At 58.2% G+C, this 22,963-nt stretch overlaps 2 protein-coding genes across 3 annotated transcripts in view; both read right to left on the bottom strand.

The window, feature by feature from the left end:
• Positions 1–582: 582 nt before the first annotated feature.
• AMN (amnion associated transmembrane protein) lies at positions 583–9,811 on the bottom strand. Its single transcript, XM_065906798.1, has 12 exons — positions 9,722–9,811; positions 8,910–9,028; positions 8,760–8,804; positions 2,741–2,828; positions 2,416–2,633; positions 2,146–2,283; positions 1,889–1,997; positions 1,687–1,769; positions 1,342–1,519; positions 1,075–1,261; positions 878–971; positions 583–806 (listed from the first exon to the last, which is right to left on the bottom strand). The coding sequence occupies exons 1-12, from the start codon at positions 9,762–9,764 to the stop codon at positions 720–722; spliced, it is 1,389 nt and encodes a 462-aa protein (XP_065762870.1). The 5' UTR covers positions 9,765–9,811; the 3' UTR covers positions 583–719.
• A 7,670-nt stretch (positions 9,812–17,481) lies between these two features.
• Positions 17,482–22,963, bottom strand: part of TRAF3 (TNF receptor associated factor 3) — a 117,430-nt gene continuing 111,948 nt past the window's right edge. For both annotated transcript variants that reach the window (XM_065906255.1, XM_065906254.1), the window contains exon 12: positions 17,482–22,707. In XM_065906255.1, coding sequence (XP_065762327.1) covers positions 22,136–22,707 — 572 coding nt within the window. In that variant the 3' untranslated portion in view covers positions 17,482–22,135. The remainder of the gene's footprint in view (positions 22,708–22,963) is intronic.

Here is a 22,963-nt window from a genome sequence, read left to right as displayed (position 1 = left end):
TCAGTACCTACCAAGTCAGGGTCCTAGCCAGGGCGGCTCAGCCCTCACCCACCGCGGACCCCAGCCGCCCGCAGGAGCTGGGCGCGGGCCAGTCCTGGCCTCAAGGCCTCCAACACCAAAGAGCCCCCTCCCGGCAGGACACACACCAGAGTGCTGCCACTCGCGAACACGGCGAGTGGGCAGCTCTGACCCCGCCTGCAGAGGGGACAGACCCACTGTGCCGCTGGGCACCCAGCCCCACGGAAGTCCAGGCCCAACTGTTTGGCCCCGGCGCAGCCCGAGCAACCTGGGCCTGAACAGCTGGCAGCCGACTGCCACCCTCCTCGGCGCAGCTCCCGACCCTCCCCCTCCCCCAGTAAGGGCTTCTTTCTGGGCTCCTCCGGAACACGGCAAGCCGTCCTGGCTCTGGGAGGGCCTTCTCAGGCCGGAAGCCTCGGGCCGCCCCAGCCTACAGACAGCACCCAGGACTGCCCTGGGTGGCTAGGCGCCAGCGGGCACAGGCTCTGAGGACCACCCCTCACCATCCGACCTGGCCCTCCCAGCTCCGACCAGGCAGGGGCAGACGGACGCAGGATATGCGCGAGGTGTCCGCGCTGACAGCAGGTGCAAGAAATCGCTTTATTGGGCTAGGCCAGCAGAGGGTGGGGGATCCCGCGGGGCCCGCGATGCCCCCTGGATGGGGCTGCGGTCGGGGTGCGACGGGCCGGTCACGCGGCCGCTCAGGCCTCGGCCTCCGCTTCGCCAAACAGCGGATTAAGGAAGTAGCTGCGGCTGGAGCTCCTTTGGTCCGACTTCGGGGTCGGGAGCTGCGGGAGCGCAGAGTCAGGGAGCCCGATCGCGAAGAGGTCCCGCACCCCCGACCCCCGGCGCCCCTCACCGCCTCCGCGGAGTCCGCCGCGTAGAACACCGGGTTGTGGAAGCCCAGCGGCGCCCCGGCCCGCGCGGGGACCGCCTCGTCGCGCCTCCTCCACCTGGAGCAGGGATGCGTGTGAGCCCGACACACCCGAGCTCGGAACCCCCGCCCCGCGTACCGGAGCCCAGAGCCCCCGCCCCGCGTCCCCGAGCCCCGCGAACCTGAGCCTCCCCTCGCGGCGCAGCAGCAGCGCCCCCGCCAGCAGCGCCAGCAGCACCAGTAGCCCGGCGACCGCCAAGCCGCCCGCCAGCCCCGCGCGGGCCGGCGCGTTCAGCCCCGCCGCCGAGCCGCCCCAGACAGGCGCGCCCGACTCTCGAGCAGTCGCCGAGAGGATTCCGAGGGCCTCGCCTGCAACAGAGGGCGCCGGTTCAGAATCCCGGGGCGGGACGAGACTGGGGCGAGAACCGGGAAAGGGGATCCGCGGTTACCGTGCTCCGCGATGTCCGCCAGGAGGGCCCGGGCCAGGCGCCCCGCGCCGCCGGTCTCGGGCCCGGCCTCCACCAGCACCACCTGGATGTCCGTGTCCGCCTTCGCGCCTGAGGCTTCGCGGAATCCGGGCGGGCGCGGGACCTTGGACACAGCCACTTGCAGCCCTTGGTACTGGGGCTAGAGAGCGGAACAGAGTTTGCTCGGGGACTCCGTCCCTCGGACCTTAGGGGACGAAGCGGGCAGGGACAAGCGCTTTGCAGGCGGAGAGCGAACGCATCACGGAGGAGTCGGAGGGGGTGCTCCCAGACCCCGGCGGCGGAAGGGTGGGGGCGCGGCCGCAGTACCAGAGCCAGGAAGGCGTGCAGCAGCCGCGCCCGGTACCGCTGCAGGTCAAAGCCAGGGCCGTGGGTCAGCGAAACGACAGCTCCTGCAGCAGGAAGGGAAGAAGTCAGTCCCGCAGGTCCGAGCCCGGCAGGGAAACTGAGGCTGGGGCGAGGCCGGGTGGCCGCGCCGCCCCAGCTCTGAGGGGCGCGGCGGGGCGCTCACCGCAGAGGTCGCAGCATTGCCCTTCGGGCCGGAGGGGCTCCAGGCAGGCGGCCTGGGGGCAGCCGCCACCCAGGGGTTGAAGCAGCGCGGCGCAGATCCACGGCTGCGCCTGGAAACGGGGAGCTGGGGTGAGGAAGAGGGGCAGACCGGGAGAGAGCGCCGCGCGCCCGGGGAGAGAGCGGGGCGAGACGGCGGGGCGCAGCGGCACAGCCCCGACCTCCCGCCACTCCAGCCGCCCCGCGGCGGGCCGCCCTCACCTCGGCGTTGCCGCAGACGCAGCCCGACGGGTCCGTGCAGGGCTCGGGGTCCACGCTCAGAGCGCCCGGCCCGTGGAAGCGCAGGCGGCCCGCGCGGGACGCCAGGAAAGCCGCCAGGTCTTCCTCGCGCGCGAACGTCTGCAGGTGGCCGGGTGAGCCCGGGAACCAGCCGGAGCACGAGAGCGCGTCTGAGCGCCCGGAACCGACCAGGCTAGCAGGGTAGGAGGCGCTCCGGGGAGACCCGCGCCCGCCCCCGCGCGCCCGCCCCACCTGGCCCAGCGCCTGGATGCTGCGGACGCGCACGGGGCCTGCGCCCGGCCCCAGGCCCACCCGGAAGGAGGCGTCGGACGGAAAGACGACGTCGTCGTGGAGGCAGGGCACGCGCTCGGCGTCCACGGAGAAGAGGCCGCGCGCCGCGTCCCCGGGGCGCCACAGGAGCGGGTCGAACCACAGGAAGCGGTCGGGGTCGAGGAAGCGCGCGCGGGCGCCTGGGCGAGCGCGCGACCCTGAGCCCCGCCGGGAACGCGCCCTCCCGGCCGGCCCCGCCCGCGGCCGCGCCCCCCGGACCCCGCGCCCCGCGGCGCGACCCCCTCACCTGTGCCACAGTCCGGGCGCGAGCCGGCGTCCGCGGCGCCGAACCCAGCTCCCGAGGCCAGGACGAATTCCCCGTCCAGCGGCAAGAGCTGCGGGAGGCACCGCAGGGTCCGGCTGTGCGCCCACCCCCGAGCCCCGTCCCCGCGGGCGGGAGAGTCTGGGCCGCCGAGGTCGCGGCCGGGGGCACCTCGCCCCGGCTGAGGGCCCGCTGGGCCGAGGGAGGGGGTAGTTTGCGGCAGCGCGGCTCTCGTCAGGGCCGCCGTCCCCCCGAGAAACTACAATTCAGGGGCCCGTCGGCTCCACGAAGCCAAGCCGCCGGGGCCCCTGGAGCAGCCCTGACCGTGAGGGAGGGCAGCGGGGCGGCTGGGGAAGCGGGAGCCGGGGCGGTGGGGCCGTGGAGCCGCGCGCCTCCCTCCAGCGCGGGCAGCTCCTTCTCCACAGACGCCCAGGACTCGGGTGTCAGAGGCCGCGTGAAGGCGGAGGCGGGCACCGCTCCCCCACGCCCAGCCCGGGGACCCCACCCCACCGTGGGGTCGGGGCGGCAGGTGAGGGCGGGACCGGGGGGCCGCTCGGTGTGGGGGTCCCCGACGCTTCACACCTCGGGGGAGAGGCCCCAGCTTGCGCCACGGGGTCTGCTCTTCAGCCCCCCAGGCACTGGGCCTGCTCGGCAGGCTGACGCCGGGCAGAGTGGAGGTCACGGGCCAGCCTCGTCCGCGGCTGGGGGTGAGTCCCGTGCCAGCCAGGCGGAGACCCCGCAGGCGCCAGGGCCGAAACCTGGGGACCGGGGGGCGCAGGCGCCTCGGGAGGGGCGGTGGGCCTCCGCAGTGTGACGCTCCAACAAGAACTTGGTTTTCAACCGGACCAAAGGGGGAGTGTAAATAATACACGATGAATGCCACAGGTGAAAAACAGCAGGAAAGGGCCGAGAGAGAGAAGCCAGGAGCGGCGGGAGCGCGACACGCGCACCAGCATTCAGACACGAGGGCCGGGCGCGTCCGAAGAGACAGTGAAGCGGAATCCTCCGCATCTGAGCAAAGCTGGGAAACCTCGGGTTGAAAGGTCTCACTGGGGACCTCCCTGGCAGTCCAGTGGTTAAGCCTGCTTCCAATATAGGGGCTGGGGTCCAGTCCCTGGTCAAGGAACTAACACACAGCACTGCCAATTATGTATGTAAGAAAGAAAAAATATTTTAAAAAGGAAAGGTCTCATTGAATGCCAAATAAGGAAAATTACAGAATGCCATGTTTGTGACCGTCAAAGACAAAGAGAACACCGTAAAAGCGGCAGAGGGAAAGAAATCACCCAGGAAGGAAAAACATTCAAGGACTGGGTTTCTCAGCAACAACGCAAGCAGACAGCAGAACAGGCTGCCTGAACATCCCAAGTCCGCAGAACAGACGCTGCCCTGGACATGACTCTGCCCCCCAGAATACTGTGTCAGATATTAAAGGATAATAAAATGGTAAAGACTTCAGAAGATTGCCACACAGAGACCTACCCTGAAAACATGCTTGCAGGAAGTAAGGAAAGAATCTAGATGCTAAGAAGAGAAATGGGAACGAGGGTGATGAAATACTTTTGTGAAATACTTTCATGATGACATAACAAAAATACTTATTGCTGTCTCTTAATAAATGTTTAAATCAAGGACTAAAATGTGATGGGGGAGGGAGAGACCGCAAGGTCATGGACATACAGTAAAGACCTCACTTGTTCAAGGGAAAATACAGATACTGAAAAGGTTAACCCATCAGTAAGACTGCCAAAAACCTAGAGGAAATATACCAATTTCAAGGAAAGTTTAAAATATCAAAATTGATGCAAGAGGCAATAGGGAATTTGAACTGACAAGTAAGCATTAAAGAATTTTAAATGTCAGTCAAAGACCTCCTATTCCCCAAATTCCCAGTCCAACCAAGGGATTTATAGGTGAGCTCTGCTAAACCTCCAAGGAAAACTTAATTTCTTCTTCCCGAAGTTGTTCTGGAAAACAGAAAAAGAGTGAAAAATCACCAGTCCATTTTATGAGGCCACTGTAATCTTCATTCCAAAACCAAATGATGGCACTTCCCTGGGGGTGCAGTGGATAAGAATCCACCTGCCAACGCAGGGAACACAGGTTCGATTCCTGGTTGGGGGAGATTCCACATGCCACGGAGCAGCTAAGCCCATGCACCACAGCTCCTGAAGCCTGTGCTCCCTGGAGCCTGTGCCCCACAAGAGAAACCACTGCAACAAGAAACCCATGCGCCACGAAGAGGAGGAGCCCCCCTTGCAATGAGAGAAAGTCCACTCGGCAACAAAGACCCATGGCAACCAACAATAAATAAACCAAAACCAAATGAACGACAGTGAGAAAAAAATTATAGGCTCAGTTGACTTATACACAAAAATGTGAGGATTCTAAATAAAATATTAGCTGGCTGGATCCAATAACGTATCACGTGCCAAGAACGCAGCGAGGAGGAAGGGATGAGAAAAGCCCCCATCCCGTGTTCTCTGCAGCTCGTCTGACGGTGTCCCAGCAGATGGCGGTGGAGCGTCTTGTGCCACCAAAACCAGCGTGACAGGGAAGGCGCGCTTAGACCTGCACCTGAAGGAAGGTGCCAGCAAGGCGTCTGTCTCACAAGGACGGTTCTGCCTCAGAAAACCCCATTAATAGGCTACAGGAGGGGGGGCTACATCTCAGCCAATGTAAGAAAAAAACAACTGGGAAATTCAACAACCCATTTATGATTTTTCAAAAAGCTGCCCGCCAACTAGCAATGGATTAGAATTTCCACAGTTAAAGTTATCTTCAAAATCCAACAGCAAACATTACACACAGTGGAGAACCTTGACATGTCTTCCCTTTTATGCTGGAACAAGACAAGAATGCCTGTTTTTGTCACTTTTGTTTGACATAGGGGTAGATGTCCTGGACAATGATATAAGGAAAGAAAAAGAAATAAAAGGAGTTGGGACTGACTGGACAGGAAGAGGAACAATGGTCATTAATTTCAAAGATAACCACACAGACAATATCATTCTTAAAAATAGAGCACCATTCACAATAGGAACCAAACTACATAAAGGATTTATAAATTAGTCACTACTGCACAAAACCTCAACAAAGGTCCGTCTGGTCAAGACCATGGCTTTTCCAGTGGTCATGTATGGATGTGAGAGTTGGACTATAAAGAAAGCTGAGTGCCGAAGAAATGATGCTTTTGAACTGTGGTGTTGGAGAGGACTCTTGAGAGTCCCTTGGACTGCAAGGAGATCCAGCCAGTCCATCCTAAAGGAGATCAGTCCTGGGTGTTCATTGGAAGGACTGATGCTGAAGCTGAAACCCCAGTACTTTGGCTGGCCACCTCATGCGAAGAGCTGACTCATTGGAAAAGACCCTGATGCTGGGAGGGATTGGGGGCAGGAGAAGGGGACGACAGAGAATGAGATGGTTGGATGGCATCACTGACTTGATGGGCATGAGTCTGAGTAAACTCTGGGAGTTGGTGATGGACAGGGAGGCCTGGCGTGCTGCGATTCATGGGGTCACAAAGAGTCAGACATGACTGAGCGACTGAACTGAACTGAACACAAAACCTCTATGTGCACCATTTTAAGACTCTAGTAAAGAGTTCTATGGCCAATGACCTGAAATATTTGAAGAGAAAATCCATGCTCTCAAGTGGATGACTTGTATATATAAAGTTGTTATTCATTCCCAATCAAATTCCAGGGTTTGGGTGGTGGTGGTGTTACCTGATAAACCTACTCTGTGATTTCTCTGCAACAGTCAGGTCCACAGAGAACTAGTCAACCTTGAACCAGAGGGTGAAGAAGGCACAGGGTGGGTGGTTTCCACCTGGGTCCTCTGAGGGTTGACCTCTCAGAGTGGAGGAGAGGCAGGGGAAATTGACCTGGTGGGTTTTAAGACAACTCACAGAGCCTCAGAGTGGGGACACTGTGGTGCTGGCAGGAGAACAGGCAGAAAGATCAAAGGAACTGCAGGCAAAGCTCGAAGAAAATCCCCACCACACCTTGGGCAGCTGGCGAACAGTGACCCCAGTGCCGCAGACCAAGGGGCAAGGCTGGTGGTTGGAGGAGGACATCAGAAACCAGGCTTGATCCAAGGATTTCCCTAGTTAGCGTCCAGTTCAGACATGTGCCCCTGATGGGAAAACCATGAGTGGACAGACATAATCTATGGTTGATTATGGCTGTGACCGAGAAGCAGGGAAGAGATGCTTAAACAAAACACGGAAAACACAGGTATAAAGCAATCGATCTTGCATCTGATAGATTAATAACGGGGGGTTCTTATCAGCAAAGGGAAACGCAGGCAAAGTCCATAGTGAGAAGACATTGGCAGTAACTCGACAATTAATGGGGAGAAAATAATAGATTCCTGGGCAATCTGCCCAGAAATGGGAGGGGAGGTGTTCGGGAAGAGAAAAATCCCAGGGAGAGAAGTTCCAAGCCAAAGTGAAAAGTGAAAGTGCTAGTGACTAAGTCGTGTCTGACTGTTTGAGACCCCACTGACTGTAGCCCGTCAGGTTCTTCCGTCCATGGCATTCTCCAGGCAGGAATACTGGAGTGGGTTGCCATTTCCACCTCCAGTGGATCTTCCTGACCCAGAGATTGAACCCTGGCCTCTTGGATTGCAGGCAGATTCTTTACCGTCTGAGCCACCAGGGAAGAAATGCAAATTAAATACCTGAGCTGCTGTGCCTCCTAACAGGCGACATCTCAGCAGCTGGACTGGGGCCCCGCGGTGGGGCTGGAGGACGGCCCTCAGACCACACTGGGTGCTTTCGGCCCCGTCTCTGTGCCCCTGGGCTGTTTCCAGCCAGGACCTCCGGGGGCTGCCCTCTCGCGGCAGAGCATCGGCAGGGGAAGTGAGGGGGGCGCCCCACGGGGCCGTGCAAGGGGTACTGACGTGCGGGACAAAGAGGAGCGCTGGCTGGGCCAGGGGAAGGAAAGGGCAGAAAGAGGGAGTGAAGAATGAATGAATGCATGACTGTTGTCTCTTTTGAGATCCCCAAGCACTCTCCAAGGAGATCATCAAGGCAACTAAGACAGCCAGAAGGGACCTCCAGGTCCCAGCACCCCCATCTCCAACTGGCTCCTCTATACGCGGGTTCCCGCCAGTTCCAGGTGCCCCCACCCCCCTGCCTTCTCCAGGCCCCTGTCTGGTTGCCATGGTCACCAGGGCTGTGGGGGCTCCTGGGTGCAGCTATTCGGCCCCCCTCGCTGGCTGTGCCACTTCCTCCTCCCCCTCTCTGCCCCCTCCACACCTCAGTCTTTGGGTTGGACGCGTGGGAAGGGCGTCTGGACCTGGGATCTATAGGAACCGGCACATCCTGCCCGAGGCCCCCTTCCCGGGCTGCAGGTGAGGGCTGGGGTCTCTAACTCTCCCGCCCTGTCCCCAGTGGGGCCAGGCTCCCAGAACTGATGCCGCTTTCGAAAACCATCAATTAACCGAGCTGCCTCCAGGTGGTGCCTCCAGGTGGAAATAAAGCGCACCCAGACCCTTCATCTGGGCAGCAGAGTGAGTGGTGCCCAGGTCTCCTAGGCCACCGGCGGCCCCCACTCACCCACAAAGTCCAGTGGCCTCCGGGTGAGGACCCCACCCTGGAACTCACACTGTGAATCAGTTTGAGAAAAAGGTTCCCTGAGTTCCCATGCACAGGCCAGGGAAAGGCTTTGGTGGGCAGGGAGGGGGGCTTCCCTGGGGCAAACCTTAGCGAGGACAGACTCCTGGGCGACAGGGCCCAGAGGCAGGGGCAGGAGGGACAGGGGGTGCCCGCCACACCCCTTCTGAGGCTGGGCACAGCCTGGGCTGTGACTGTGGGACCAGTGTCCCCTCCTTGAGGTTCCCCACCCTTCCAGAAACCCCTCCACAGGCTAAGGGCCGCGGATTGTAGGGTCCACCCCCAGGTGGATGCCAGTCAGGAAGCAATAAAGAGGCGTCAAGCTGACCAGGGCAGGACCCGCGGGCCCCTTCTGACCCGGGGTCCATTCCCAGCCCTGCTCACCATGTCTGAGATGCTGTGACCTTCTCGCACCAGGACCGACACCGTCTGCAGGCAGAAGGGACGTCAGCGAGTGCCCCCCTCACTGGGCTCCTGGGGCCTGGACCACGCGGGGACCCCCCCCCCCACGGCCCCAGGAGTGGGGTCAGGCACCTTGTCCGCGGGGAACTCGACAGCAGCGCCTGCGCACGGGGTCCGGTTCTGGCTCCAGTTGGTGGCATCGTCAAAGTTGGTGTTGGGGACCCAGACTTTGTCGGCGGCCTGAGTCAGGGCTGGGGAGGGGTCGGCTGAGCGCCGGGGGTCCCGCCCGGAACCCCCCGTGCCCAGGAAGGACGACCTTATCCAGAGAGACCTGGAGCTGGAGGGTCCAGGCGTGGGACGGGACCCTGTGGGAGCCTGGCCCCGGGCCCCCCAGCTTCTACTGAACCTGCAGAGCCCGTTCAGACGCGCCTTCCTCAGGGACTCCGCCCCCGCAGATCGCCTCCTCGCCCGCCCCCAGCTCACCCTGCCAGGATGGTGGCGACCACGGGACAGAGGCCATCGGGGCAGGGAGGCCTCGGCCCAGTGGAAGGAACTGGGGGACGGGGCGGGGGGCGGGCGGCAGGCCGGCTGTGCCGGGGAGCTGCGTCTGGAGGGGTCGCCAGGGGCTCAGAGAAGGGCCCGGGGACCGGGCTGCGGTTCTTACAGCTCCGGGGAGTGGGGGGCCGCTCCGAGGGCACGCCCCCGCCTAGGGGCCACGCGGGGTCAGAGGCGCCCCGGGGCTGGGGGCTGGGGGGCGGGCGCGGCCGGCCGTCGCTCTGGCCCGGGGGCTCCGAGGAGGCCCCCGCTCGGCCCCGCGGGCGCTGCGCGAGGAGGGGCCCGGCGGCCGGCCGGGTTTCGCAGCTCATCACGCTCCCGCCGCGCGCCCCTCGGGGCCATGGGTCTCCGGGGGCGTCGGGCCCCCGGCGCACCCCCCACGCCCTTACCCAAGAGCTGCAGCCACAGCAGCGCCCGGCCCGGCGCGCCCATCCCGCCGGACCTCGGCCTCTCGGACCCTGAGACTTTGCCCCGCGGGGCCCACGTGACCGGGCGGGGCGGGGGCGGCCGGGAAGGTTACACATTCACCTCCGACCGCCCGCAGCGACTCCCGGGCCCCTCCCACACACCCAGCTCCAGGACCTGAGGACCTTGGGCGCTCAGAAAGGGGGCTTGTGGCGACCACTTCCCAAGGAAACGGTGCGCTGGGGGCGGGGCGCCTCCCTGCCCCAGATGCAGCGAGGGCTGCACCCAGCTGCCTGCATTGGCCGGGTCCAGGCAGGGCCCTCCTGCCTCCTAGGCTGGTGGACTGTGGATGGTGGCAGACGGCTGGTACCTGGTGTCCGGTGTGGAGGACGGTGGGCAGGTGACCCTGGATGCATGGTGAGTGGTGGATGGTATTGTGCTGGCTGCTGGATGGATGAGGAGTGGACTGATGGGAAATGGTGAGTGAATGAATGAGTGGACAGTAATGGAGTGATAGTGGGTGGAGAATGAGTGGTGTGTGATTCATGAGTGTTGGAAGGTAGAGAGGTGCATGAATGACTAGATGGTGGATGGTGGACAGAGGCTCAATGGTTGGTGGTGAACAGATGTGAAGAGTGGCAGGTGAATGCAGGTGCATGGGTGATGGATGGCTAAATAGATGATCGCAGACAGTAGATGGATGGAGTAGACTGGAAGATAGGTGATGGATGGTGGATGGTCGCTGGATGAAGGATAGTGGAAGGGTGGAAGGTAGAACGGTGATTGGATAAATGAATGGTTGGTGGGTGAAAAATAAACTGTCAGTGTTAAATGGATGTGTCTATGTATGGATGGCTTGTTGACCCGGATCAATTCAGTTCAGTTCAGTCGCTCAGTCGTGTCCAACTCTCTGCAACCCCATGGACTACAGCCAGGCCTCCCTGTCAATCACCAACTCCCAGAGTTTACTCAAACTCACGTCCATCGAGCCGGTGATGCCATCCAACCATCTCATCCTCTGTCGTCCCCTTCTCCTCCCACCTTCAATCTTTCCCAGCATCAGGGTCTTTTTGGATGAGTCAATTCTTGGCATCAGGTGGCCAAAGTGTTGGAGTTTCAGCTTGAACATCAGTTCTTCCAATGAATATTCAGGACTGATTTCCTTTAGGATGGACTGGTTGGATCTCCTTGCAGTTCAAGGGGCTCCCAAGAGTCTTCTTCAACACCACAGTTCAAAAGCATCAATTCTTTGGAGCTCAGCTTTCTCTATGGTCCAACTCTCACATCCATACATGATTACTAGAAAAACCATAGCTTTGACTAGACGGACCTTTGTTGGCAAAGTAATGTCTCTGCTTTATAATATGCTGTCTAGGTTGGTCATAACTTTCCTTCCAAGGAGCAAGCGTCTTTTAATTTCATGGCTGCAATCACCATCTGCAGTGATTTTGGAGCCCCCAAAAATAAAGTCTGACACTGTTTCCACTGTTTCCCCATCTATTTGCCATGAAGTGATAGGACCAGATGCCATGATCTTAGTTTTCTGAATGTTGAGCTTTAAGCCAACTTTTTCACTCTCCCCTTCCACTTTCATCAAGAGGCTCTTCAGTTCTTCTTCACTTTCTGCCATAAGGGTGGTGTCATCTGCATATCTGAGGTTACTGATATTTCTCCCAGCAATCTTGACTCCACTTGTGCTTCATCCAGCCCAGCGTTTCTCATGATGTACCCTGCATAGAAGTTAAATAAGCAGGGTGACAATATACAGCCATGACATTCTCCTTTCCCGATTTGGAACCAGTCCGTTGTTCCATGTCCAGTTCTAACTGTTGCTTCTTGACCTGCATACAAGTTTCTCAAGAGGCAAGTCAGGTGGTCTGGTATTCACATCTCTTTAAGAATTCTCCACAGTCTGCTGTGATCCACACAAAGGCTTTGGCATAGTCAGTAAAGCAGAAATAGACGTTTTTCTGGAACTCTCTTGCTTTCTCGATGATCCAGCGGATGTTGGCAATTTGATCTCTGGTTTCTCTACCTTTTCTAAATCCAGCTTGAACATCTGTAAGTTCTCGGTTCACGTACTGTTGAAGCCTGGCTTGGAGAATTTTGAGCATTACTTTGCTAGCGTGTGAAATGAGGGCAATTGTGCGGTAGTCTGAAGTTTCTTTGGCATTGACTTTCTTTGGGGTTGGAATGAAAACTGACCTTTTCCAGTCCTGTGGCCACTGCTGAATTTTCCAAATTTGCAGACATATTGAGTGCAACACTTTCACAGAATCATCTTTTAGGATTTGAAATAGCTCAACTGGAATTCCATCACCTCTACTAGCTTTGTTCGTAGTGATGCTTCCTGAGGCCCACTTGACTTCACATCCCAGGATGTCTGACTCTAGGTGAGTGATCACACCATCGTGATTGTCTGGGTTGTGAAGATCTCTTTTGTATAGTTCTGTGTAATCTTACCACCTCTTCTTAATACCTTCTGCTTCTGTTAGGCCCCTACCATATCTGTCCTTTACTGTGCCCATCTTTGCATAAAATGTTTCCTTGGCATCTCTAATTTTCTTGAAGAGATCTCTAGTCTTTCCCATTCTGTTGTTTTCCTCTATTGCTTTGCACTGATCACTGAGGAAGGCTTTCTTATCTCTCCTTGCTATTCTTTGGAACTCTGCATTCATGTGGGTATATCTTTCCTTTTCTCCTTTGCCTTTCATTTCTATTCTATTCACAGCTATTTGTAAGGCCTCCTCAGACAACCATTTTGCCTTTTTACGTTTCTTTTTTTTGTGGATGGTCTTCATCAATGCCTCCTGTACAGTCACGAACCTCCGTCCATAGTTCTTCAGGCACTCTGTCTATCAGATCTAATTCCTTGAATCTCTTTCTCTCTCTCTCTCTCTATATATATATATAATCTATATGTATATATATAACCTATATATAACACATAATATATGATATATATTATATATATACTGTATACAGTATATAAAATAAAACATTATACATTGCATATTATATGTATATAATAATACATAAATATATGTAATATATACACATATACATATATATTACATACATATTATATATTATATATCATATAGTATATAGTATATATTATTTATTATATAATATATATTGAATATTCAATATATTATATATATAATTTCATTTATATATATTTTCATAATATATTTTTGTAATATATTTAAAATATATTTTCATAAATATATAATTTCATTCCAATCCCCAATATATTATATATATTATTATAATTATCTATAATTAATACATTATTATATATAATATATATTGAATATTTGATATATTATATTAAATATATATAATGTAATATATAATAATAATATATATCATATAATTATATATTGTTATATAATATATATTATACATATTACAATATATAACTTATATTACATTATATATTATATAATTATAATATATAATATATAATATATATATTATATAATAAATACATAATATAAATATGTAATATATATGCATATATGTATATACATTATATGTAATACATGTATATGTACATATATGTAGTATATATGATATATATTATATATTATAAAATATGTTATATACATTATGTTTATATATTATATGTTTTATATTATATTCTATATATAGTATAGAATATAATAAACATATAAATATATATTATATAATATATTATATAATATAATAGGTAAATATAATTATATATATTTATAAATATATATTTATATTATATTGTATATTTTATACATATATAATATAAATACATATATATAAAACATATATATATAAATACATATTGTATATTTTATACATATATTAAAATATATATATATAATTCCTTCGTTTGAAGTCACTTCCCCTGTATAGTTGGATTTTATTTAGGTCATACCTGAATGATGAAAAAAAGTTTGTGGATATTTTTATGGTGATAGGATGGAAATAGATGGTAAATGAGCTGAATGGTGGATGAATGAATTGATGGCAGATGAATGAATGGCAAACGGGATGCAGGTGAATGAAGCTGGGTGTTCAGTAGAATGGTGGTGGTTGGCTGGACGTGAATAGAGTGATGACCAGATATAAATGGATGGGTGGGTGGACAGGTGAGCAGAGTGAATGAGTACAGGGTGGGTGAATGGGTGGAGGATGGGGGATGTGGAAAGATGATGGGATGGCAGAGAGGGAGCGGTGGGCAGATGGATGGGGCTTGGTAAACTGGACGGCGGGTTTATGGGTGACCTGGTGGATGGTGAAGTGATTGTTAGGGGACGGGCTGTGAATGAATGGTGAGATGAATGGGGTGATCGGTGGATGGAGGGAGACCAACGCATGATGCCTGATTGGTTATGGTTGATGGAAGGGAAAGGAATGGTGGGGCCCCTGGCTTCAGGATGCCCTGGTGGTTGATGAATTAAAATGCAAGACAGGTCAAAGGGTAGACTGTGGAGGTGGGTGTGTAGGCGGAGTGAAGGGGTGAAGGGCAGCGACTCCCCCCAGCCTGTTTCCACGCCACCCTCACCTGCAGACCTTCTGTCCTGAGGGCTTTTCTCTCTGGTCTCTGCTTCTCCCGGGCACAAGGTATTTCGTCCAAGGATGGAGCCCACCGCTGGCGGCACTCAGATCACTTTCTGCCATGGGACAGGGACTTCTCTGACTGGGAGGGAGGGAGAGAGCCCCCCAGCTTGTCCCCCCCTTTCTCCTGGGTGGGATGGGGCACTCAGGAGCTCAGCGCTGCAGGATCTGCCTGACGGGTTGGCCCCCAGTTCAGCCTGGGATGGGGAAGGTGGGTCTTTGTGGTCCTGAGTTTGACTTTGGTCACCTGTAGGGCTGACGGGAAGCTCCGTCCTCCACAGCAGTCAAGGCAGGCTTCCTGGAAGACGTGGTGTTAAAGCCAGACTGGAAGTGTGAGGTCACAGCTGCAGTTCCAGGTCGGGCTGAAAGGGGCAGAACAGGAGGAGCCGGGGCTGCTGGGCTCGGGGTAGGAGCGTCCGTTGCCCAACACGCCATCCTGAGCGGAGGCAGGACGGGGTCCAGATGTCGGAGGCCAGCCCGGAGAGGTGCCCACGGCGAGGCAGCAGGCTGGCACCGGCCCTGACCCAGAGCCGCCACAGGGTCCCCGGGGCGACCCGGCAGCAAGGACGCGGCGAGGAGTGGCTGGACCACAGCGCGGGTGACGCGTGACCGCCGGAAGCCTGCCGCTGCACAGGCCCCGCACACGCACTCGCACAGAGGTGCGCACGTGCTCTCCGATTGGCCAGGACTCCAGCGGAAGTGAGAAGAAACGCACATCCCGAGGAACTTCTTCCGGTAACTAGGAGGTTCACCGCGCAGCTGCTTCGGGCGCGGGCGGGTGCAGGGTCCCCGTGTCTGTCCGGCTCTGTCTCGGCCTGACTGCCCTCTGCGGTCACCTTCCCCAGCAGAGCTGGAGCGCCCCCGCCCCGGTTAGGCCACAGCGCACCTCGGAGGGTCCGGCTTCCGGCTGAGCGCCAGTCCCGTGGCTGCAGCAGCCCCTGCAGCGCCCCTTGGCTGAGGCCACCGCGAGCGACTGCCCTGCTGCCCCCAGGGTGGGGGTGGCCCCCTGCCCGCAGCCATGGTCCGCAGGCTCCCCCCGCACCGCGGCTCCGTGGGCACAGATCCACCCCCAGGCAGTTCCCCAGCTCCGTCTCCCGCGTTTTTGTCCTTGCCTAGCTGTGTGACCTTGGGCGGATTCCTGCACCTCTCTGGGCCTTAGTGTCCCTCTGGAGGGCCCGAGGCTCCGGCTTGCACGGTTGGGTTCCTGGGTCCGGGGTGGGGAGGGGTGAGGACGACCCCCATCTGCAGGGCCCCCTTCTCTCAGGTGTCTGCGCAGGGCCACCCCCCGACCCTGGCCACATACACACCCCCTGTCAGCGTCTGTCACTCACCGCTGCCCCGTGGGGCTCCCGGGGCTTTGTCACAGGCCAGGAACCGCCTGGAACACCAGACCTCCACGAAGGGGAGGGAAGGCTGGCCGCCCTCCCCCAAGGCCGTCCGGGCACCTCCCAGGCCTTGCGGTCCGCTCAGTCCTGCGGGCCCAGGGCTTCTGAGCCCTGGGAAACTCCTCCCTGTGGCCTGCAGCCTCCCTCCAACCTCTGGGCCTCTCGGTGGGCCGCTCCTTCATTCACACCTGGCTTGGCGCCAGGCCTGCAGGGGCAGGGCGTGTGCGAGCACTCAGGCATGGTGGGAGGCAGGCCTCCTTGAGGAGGGGCACCTGGGTGCAAACAGCAGGTGCAAAGGGCCTGAGGCAGGAGCGCGCAGAGGTGGGCGGGGCGTGCTGGGGGCTGGGCTCCGCGTGCACGTGGGGGAGCACGGAGGGAGTGAGCCAGGGTCTCCGCCGGCTTGGAAGGGGCTGAGCTGGTCACCTGTCAGCCAGGGGGGCCGGTGGGCGGCTGGCGGCTCAGCCATGGCGGCGGGGGGCAGGCTCAGACGGAGGCTTGGACGCAGGCTGTGCCCGGTGTGAGTGCTGTGGGCCGGCGGGTCAGCTGGCCCGTTTCCTCCCCTGCCTGCAGAGCCAGGCAGCAGTGCCTGCTTACAGCCCGGGGTGGCGGGGGGCGTGTGAGGGGTGCCCCGGGAGGGCCTAAGTCCTGGCCAGCCCGCCCCTTCTCCACCTGCGGACGCTGGGCAGACGACACCCGGGAGACTGCCCCCAGGGGGTCGCTGAGCCCCCCACCTTGGGAAGGGTTCTGGCAAGGGTCGGTCAGGGGCCCCCTCCAGCGGGGTTACCTTGTCGCCTGCCCCCGTGGCCTCTGTCTGGGGGGGCAGTCCGTCAGGGGAGCCACCCCGGGACCGACCAGGCAGCGAGAAGCGAGTGGACCCGAGGGACGAGTACAGGTGACCAGGCTCCAAACTCGGCAGGGGGTCGGGGGCCTGTACCGCGCCGAGGGTCCCTCCCGCCCCCACGCCGTCCGCGGCAGGAGGACTCGCAGCTGAATGATGGAGCCCGCGTCCAGGCCGCCCACCCCGTTCAGTGGGCCGAGGTCGCCGCGAGGTGTTTCCGCCCAGGGGTGTGGGCCCCGTTGAGGAGCGGATCCCCCCCCTCCCCCGCGCCCCTGCCCTGGGTCTCGTGCGGCCTCACGAATGTCTGGGAGCAGATGAAACAGCGGTGCCCGGAGCAGGGGCCCTGCCCGCAGCCCCGAACCCCCGCCCGGGGTCAGCTGCCCTCCGGTCCTCAGATCCCGGGTCTCTGAGCTCTGCCCTCTGGGCGCGGGGTTCGGGCCCCTCACAGCTTCCCCTCAGCCTCCAGCGTCTGATGGAGTGACTCAGGCTCCGGACGTGGCCCCCAGCCCGCCGGAGCGCTGCAGGGACACAGGACGCGGGCCGCCGCCGGGGCAGCACTGATGCTGCGTGGGGGGGGATGCAGAGGCCTTCAGTCCTCACCTGGAAGCACCCCCGCGAGGCCGCAGCGCCCCACAAGCCAGCCACGCGGAGACAGCAGGGCGCAGGGTGGGTTCGGGGGGCCACACGGCTGTGGGGTGACGGAGGGGCAGGGGTGGAGGGGCAGGGGTGGAGGGGCGGGCGGAGCTGGGGCCTTCGCGCTGTGCCTGGGGTGCTGGAAGGCAGCCCCCACGCCTGCTGACTCGTGGGGAGCCTCGTGGGAGCAGCAGGGCTTCCTGCGCCAGGGCTGGGCCCCCCTGACTACCCGGGGAAGCTGGCCCCGGGGTGCTGGGCCTCTGTGAGTGAGCTGAGAAAGAAGCCGAGACTCCTCAGTCAGGTTTATTTTCCTCTAATGAGACAGTTTCAGCATTTCAAAGTTGGGCATTCTACACTCTTACAGACTTCAGTTATTAGCATCAGGAACACAAAAACGTTGCAAGACCTCAAAACACAAATAAATACCAAATAAAACCACACACGATATACAGTAAACAAAAATATCAAACATAATAATGCTATCAGGAAGTCAGGCATGTTGTTGACCCACAGTTAACAACATGATTATTGCTGGGCAATAACTTACACGGTCCTTTTGTGTCTTTTTCTCAGAAGAGCAGAAGAACACGGGACGTGATCACTGGTCACAATCACTTGGACTGTCAAGATGGGTCCTCACAGCGAGCGGTTGTACAGACGCAATTTTTTTTTTTAATTTTTTTAAAACAGGCAGATTAAAAATACAGAGTCACACGAGAGATTGGCCTTCTTTGGTCTTTGTTTTGGGTAAGAGAACTGAACGCAGAGGTGTGCCATCAGAGAAAGAACCGATTCTCAAAAGTGTCTACGTGGATGTACACTTTCTTGACCACAGACTCTGTTAACTCTACAGGTAATTCTCATAGAAATCCTGGAAAATAATGCCAGCTTTTTGTGTTTACCAATTAAGTCGTTGAGTTTGCTGTGGATGTTGTCTTACTGGTCTAAGGGGACGGGTTGGGAACGGATCACCACTAACTGCAGGAGTGGTGGTCATCCTGGACTCCACCTCTTTAGCTGCGAGTTCACAGACAGACTAGACACAGCAGCAGCAGCAGAAATGAAATGCGAGCCCTGCTTCAGGCCACTTGCTCGGGCCTCTGCTGATGGGGCCGACCCCCTGCGCCCCGGCTCTTCGAGGCCAGCAGAAAACACCTCCACTCCCACCGCCCCAGCTCCCCGGGGGCAACCAGTGCCGCCCCACCGCCAGCAGAGACGGCCAGGCCAGCTGCGCTGGCTGCAGCCCCGAGCCGACCCCGTCCGACCTGGACCCTCGGGCAGGGACATGATCTACTTTGGAAGAAACAGAGCTATCGAGATTTGCGAACAGAAGGCAGAACCATGGTCTTGGGCTGAGCAGCAGACGGTGACGGACACCCCCCCACCCAACATCAGGTCACGGAGCAAAGGAGCGCCTGGATTCCCCCAGCCCTTCTCGGCGGCCCGGTCACTGATGGTCTGGACTAGAAGTTACCAAGCGGGGTTTCCACCTCTGCCTGAGCCCTTTCCAGCCCTGGCGGTCAGCACCAGCAGAGGGGCGGGTTTCGGAGGGCGGAGGGGTGGCTGAGCCCCACGAGGCTCCTGGTCCCCGGCCCGCGCCTCGAGGACGGGCGGAGACACCGGGACTGGAGCGGTCTGCGCCCAGCTCAGGGTGACGGTCGCCCCTCCGAGCGCGGGCGCGGAGGCGCAGCGGGCCTGGGCGCCTGGAGGTGTGTGCCCCTGGGGCACACTCGGAGGCCCGCGCCTGCTGTGTTTAAGGGTTCGGCCGGCTGCCCACGGGCTGCAGGCTGGATGCCAGGCCTGGCACGGGAGACAGTCCCCTCGACACCGAGTGCCGGGGGGTGGACGGGGACGCGGGCCCCCAGGCGGCTGGGGACCCTGTGGGAGACGAGCTGTCCGGAGACCGGCTGCCCCTTCCCAGCCAGGTTGGCCACGTGGGCCCCCCCGCCGCCACCTGAGGGCCTGGTGGAGCCTACATCAAGGATGGAGGGGGCAACTGGAGGGCAAGGGGGGCCGCCCAGCCGGGAGCTGCCTGCTCAGCTGGCGGCGGGGCTCCAGGGCTGGTGGGTGGACGGCGGCCCTCCTCGTCCACCTGCAGTGACCGTGCCGCCCTCCCGTGGGACGGGCCTTTGAACAATTCACAGGAGTCCCTGCTGTCTCCGTGCCACTGATACACCTGGCCAACAAAACCTGTGACAGAGGCCCAGACGGGACTCTGTTTCCACACCAGGCAACGGGGCCGGGACGCAGGTGGGGCGACCCTGCGTGGGACTCACCACGGTTCCTCTACAGCCTGGAACGGCTTGTTCTGTGGGGAACTTGTCACTGAGTTAATGTGAAAAATGCACCCGCGTGCCGCGTCCCACACCCATCCCTTGTCACCAGGGCCCGGTGGGGGGGGGGGCCAGAGGGCACCCAACATCAGATGGAGTGTGAGAGGGCTGCCCCCCTGCGTGGCCGCGGGTTCCCGCTGACTGTCACCGTGGCCTGAAGCTCCCACCACGTCCCAGGGTCTGCCCCGGGCACAGTGAGCTGGGTCCCAAGGCTCCCGGGGTGGGGGTGAGGGGCATCTCCCACTAGAAGGAGCTCCTGGAAAGCGCCCTCCCCTCCCCGGCCAGATGCTTCTGGGGTGCTGCCAACAGGCTCCCCACCCAGGGCAGGGGAAAGAACTGTTTTATAACAGACCAAGATGCTGCTTATGTCAGTATTGTCCGTCCTTCTAGTGGAGCAGGAGGAAGTGGCAGGCGGTCCCCATCAGTCACCTCTGGCCTCCCGGGAACACCCTCTGGAGGCCAGGTGGGGCCCTCCGGGCGGCCCCCCTCCCCCGGGAGTCCAGGCACCTTGGAGGGAGCGGTGGTCCCGCAACAACTGCAGGAGCCCCTCCTCTGTGAGGACCCGGGGGCGGAACCGAGGACGCCGATCCACGCTCAAAGCAATGCAGGGTTGGGGCGGGGGGGGGGGCAGGGAAAGACACGGAGATGAAGAAGACAGAGTGGTAACTGCCGGCGGGTGTGCGGGCGGGTGCTGGGAACCCATGAGGTCACTTATGGAAGCCCGGGGACGCGGTGGAGAGGAGGTGCTTCCAGCAGGCACTGGGGCAAAGGCACACCCAGGGCGGTCGGCAGCACCAGAGACGCGGGGCCGCCGGGCACCCCTGGCCGCCCCCGCGGCCGCCGGCAGCCCGATGCAGGCAGTCTGGGGCGCGCGGCCCGGCTGGCCCGCCGTGGGCGCGTCTTTTGGACGCGGGCACAGATGCGCGGCTCACACACGTTGGTTTCGCCTAAGAAGCACCCGTCACGTGTAGCACCCATCAGTATAAGAGCACCCATGGAGCGGGGTGCATAGCAGGGGCGCAGGGCAGGCCCGCTCTTCACAGTTGGACCATTGAGAGAAGGGAAACGGGGTGAGAGGCGCCCCAGGCGGGCGCGGGCCGGACGACGGGTCTCGGGGCTGCCCTCCCTGCCAGAGGGCGGCCCCGGGACACCTGTGGCCCAGCTCTGCGGCCCGGGGTGGCGGTCTCTGGAATGCTCAGAGGGCTCCGCGGCGGGCGTGGGGGCGCCCGCGCCCGGGACACGGAGGCGCAGCTCCTGCCCGGCCCTGCCTGCGCCCGTGGGCCCGAGAGATTTGGAATCTGGGATGACGAAGCGGCGGAGGCTCCTGGGGGCCCGGCGGACGGGGCTGTGGGAGGGCCCCAGAGCAGGCAAAGGTCTAGTTAGTGGTCAAGAGAGAGTCTGGCTGAACCATCGCCTTCTGGAATCACGGGGAACACAGAGCTGGGGTCGAGAAGCAGCAAGTCACATCTAAGGCACGTGTACAGGATGCCACCATCTCTACGCAAAGGCTGGAGCGAATGCAGCAGTTATGACTGGATGGGGAACACGTTTTCTGCTGTGGCCGCCGTCAGCGCAAAATCGCCTGCCCACCCCCCCAACACTGGACACGGAAGTCGGTGTTGTCAGCAAGAGAGAGCGTGTCTGAACACATGGGGCAGAATTTTAAAAACCTACAGGATTTTGTTTAGAACTCCAAAGTTCAACTAATGCCCTATTTTAGGGTGAAAACAATTATAAATCTGAAAATGATGCACAGCATCCATGAGCAATTTTCCTTTCATAGTAATTTTGAAGTAGTGTCATTAACTACGACAGATATTGAAGGTTTACATTTCTAACGAGAAATAACAACAGATTGAATATTCTCTTTCCTATCACAAGTGATAACCAGTGTTTGATATTTTACATTTTCTTCCAAGAAATATCAGTCTATCAACGTTTTAAAATAAAATGTTTGCAGTAACAATTATCTTAGAACTTTAAATTAAAAAATGATTCTGAATTTAGAGACTTTCAAAAAAGACCTAGGTGTACTTCAGGGTCTTCTGACAAACAAATTATTAAAACAGAGACCAGATGAGGCCTTAAAAATAGACAATATACTATATTTGAAACAAGATTGCACTCTTGAATTTTAGAATGAATATATCAGAATTGCATTATTATTTCATAAATTCTTCTTAACATGCTGACATGTCCAGCTATCCCCAGGTGTGTGTGCGTGTGTGTGTGTGTGAGTGTATGTGGTGTGTTCTTTTTTTTGGTGTTCAAGTTTAAGGAAGAAAAAAAAAAATTCATGGTTCTTTTCTTTAGCATATATGTTTTCCACCTTAATTAACTAGATCTTTAAAAATGAAAATGGAAACCTCCTCTGACAGCAGTATTTATCTCGTCGAAGGATAAATAATTCTCCAGAGTGAAGTGTTGCTAGTCTATTACAAACGTGTTGGGTGCGTCCTCACGCGTGGCTCCTCCGCCGGCCCGCGGCCGCCTTCTGCCGCTTCCTGCGTCCCCCAGGGTCCTTCTCGGAGCGCGAGGGCCTCGGCGGAGACGGCCGGCTCAAACCCCGGAGGAGTTGCCTTCTGCTCGATCCGCCTCCCCGGGGGCGCGTCAGGGGTCCGGCAGGTCCGAGGTATCCACTATGACTTTGATAAAAATGGTGTCGTCTTTGATGTACGTCCCGTTCTCCAGCACGGTCTGGGCCACGAAGACCGGGCAGCCGGAGGCGATGTTCATCTCCCCGGTGGGCTTCTTGAAGCTGCTGCTGTTGGGGTCGGGCTTGAAGGCGTCGCCCAGGTGCCGCCGCGAGGACCCCTGGTCCATGAGCATGAGCGTCACCTTCTGCTTGAAGGGCCAGGGCAGCAGCGCGTCGTACTCCCCGCGCATGATGACGAAGAAGAGCGAGAGGTGCGTGCCCTTGCCCATGCCGTCGCCGTTCAGGTAGACCCTGGCGCACATCTTGTAGCCGAAGTAGCCCGTGTAGAAGGGCTGGCTGTACAGCGACAGCGTCTTGCCCATCACGGCCTCCTGCTTCCGCCGCTTGTAGTCGCGGATCTTCCAGATGAGCACGCCGTTGTAGCTGGCGGTCTCCAGGACCTGGAAGCGCAGGTCCATGTCGGCCAGGCGGATGTCGTGCACGCTCAGCATCTGGTCGTGCCGGCTCAGCTGCGACTCCAGCAGGCCTGGCGGGAGACACGCGGGCGCGCGCACGTGACCCACGGAGGCCGGCCCGCGGGGCGCCCACGCCCGCGGGGGGGCAGAGACGCACGCCCCAGACCCCCAGCCTCAGCCTGCGGGGCGGGGACACCCCGGAGCGCCGGCCTGCCGCCCCCGGCTCCCCAGCTTGGGGCGATCCCCCCGGAATTGAAGCTGCTCCGCTCTCCGCACCGCGTCCTTGGCCGGCTTAATCCGGCCCCACGTGCATCCCCGTAATCGCGC

The sequence above is a fragment of the Muntiacus reevesi genome, chromosome 15 (assembly GCF_963930625.1).
Source record: "Muntiacus reevesi chromosome 15, mMunRee1.1, whole genome shotgun sequence".
Taxonomy (NCBI): Eukaryota; Metazoa; Chordata; class Mammalia; order Artiodactyla; family Cervidae; genus Muntiacus; species Muntiacus reevesi.
Note: the sequence above shows the minus strand (reverse complement) of the source record. Positions and strands in the feature narration are given on the sequence as shown.

Bases quoted from the DNA above. Each gene is read 5' to 3' on its own strand.
- AMN (XM_065906798.1), bottom strand. From the start codon at position 9,764: ATGGGCGCGCCGGGCCGGGCGCTGCTGTGGCTGCAGCTCTTGG. The intron at 2,284-2,415 runs GTGGGGCGGGCG...GGCCACCTGCAG, and splicing joins GCATCCAGGCGCTGGGCCAG to ACGTTCGCGCGCGAGGAAGA. The intron at 1,998-2,145 runs GTGAGGGCGGCC...CCCCGTTTCCAG, and splicing joins GCGTCTGCGGCAACGCCGAG to GCGCAGCCGTGGATCTGCGC.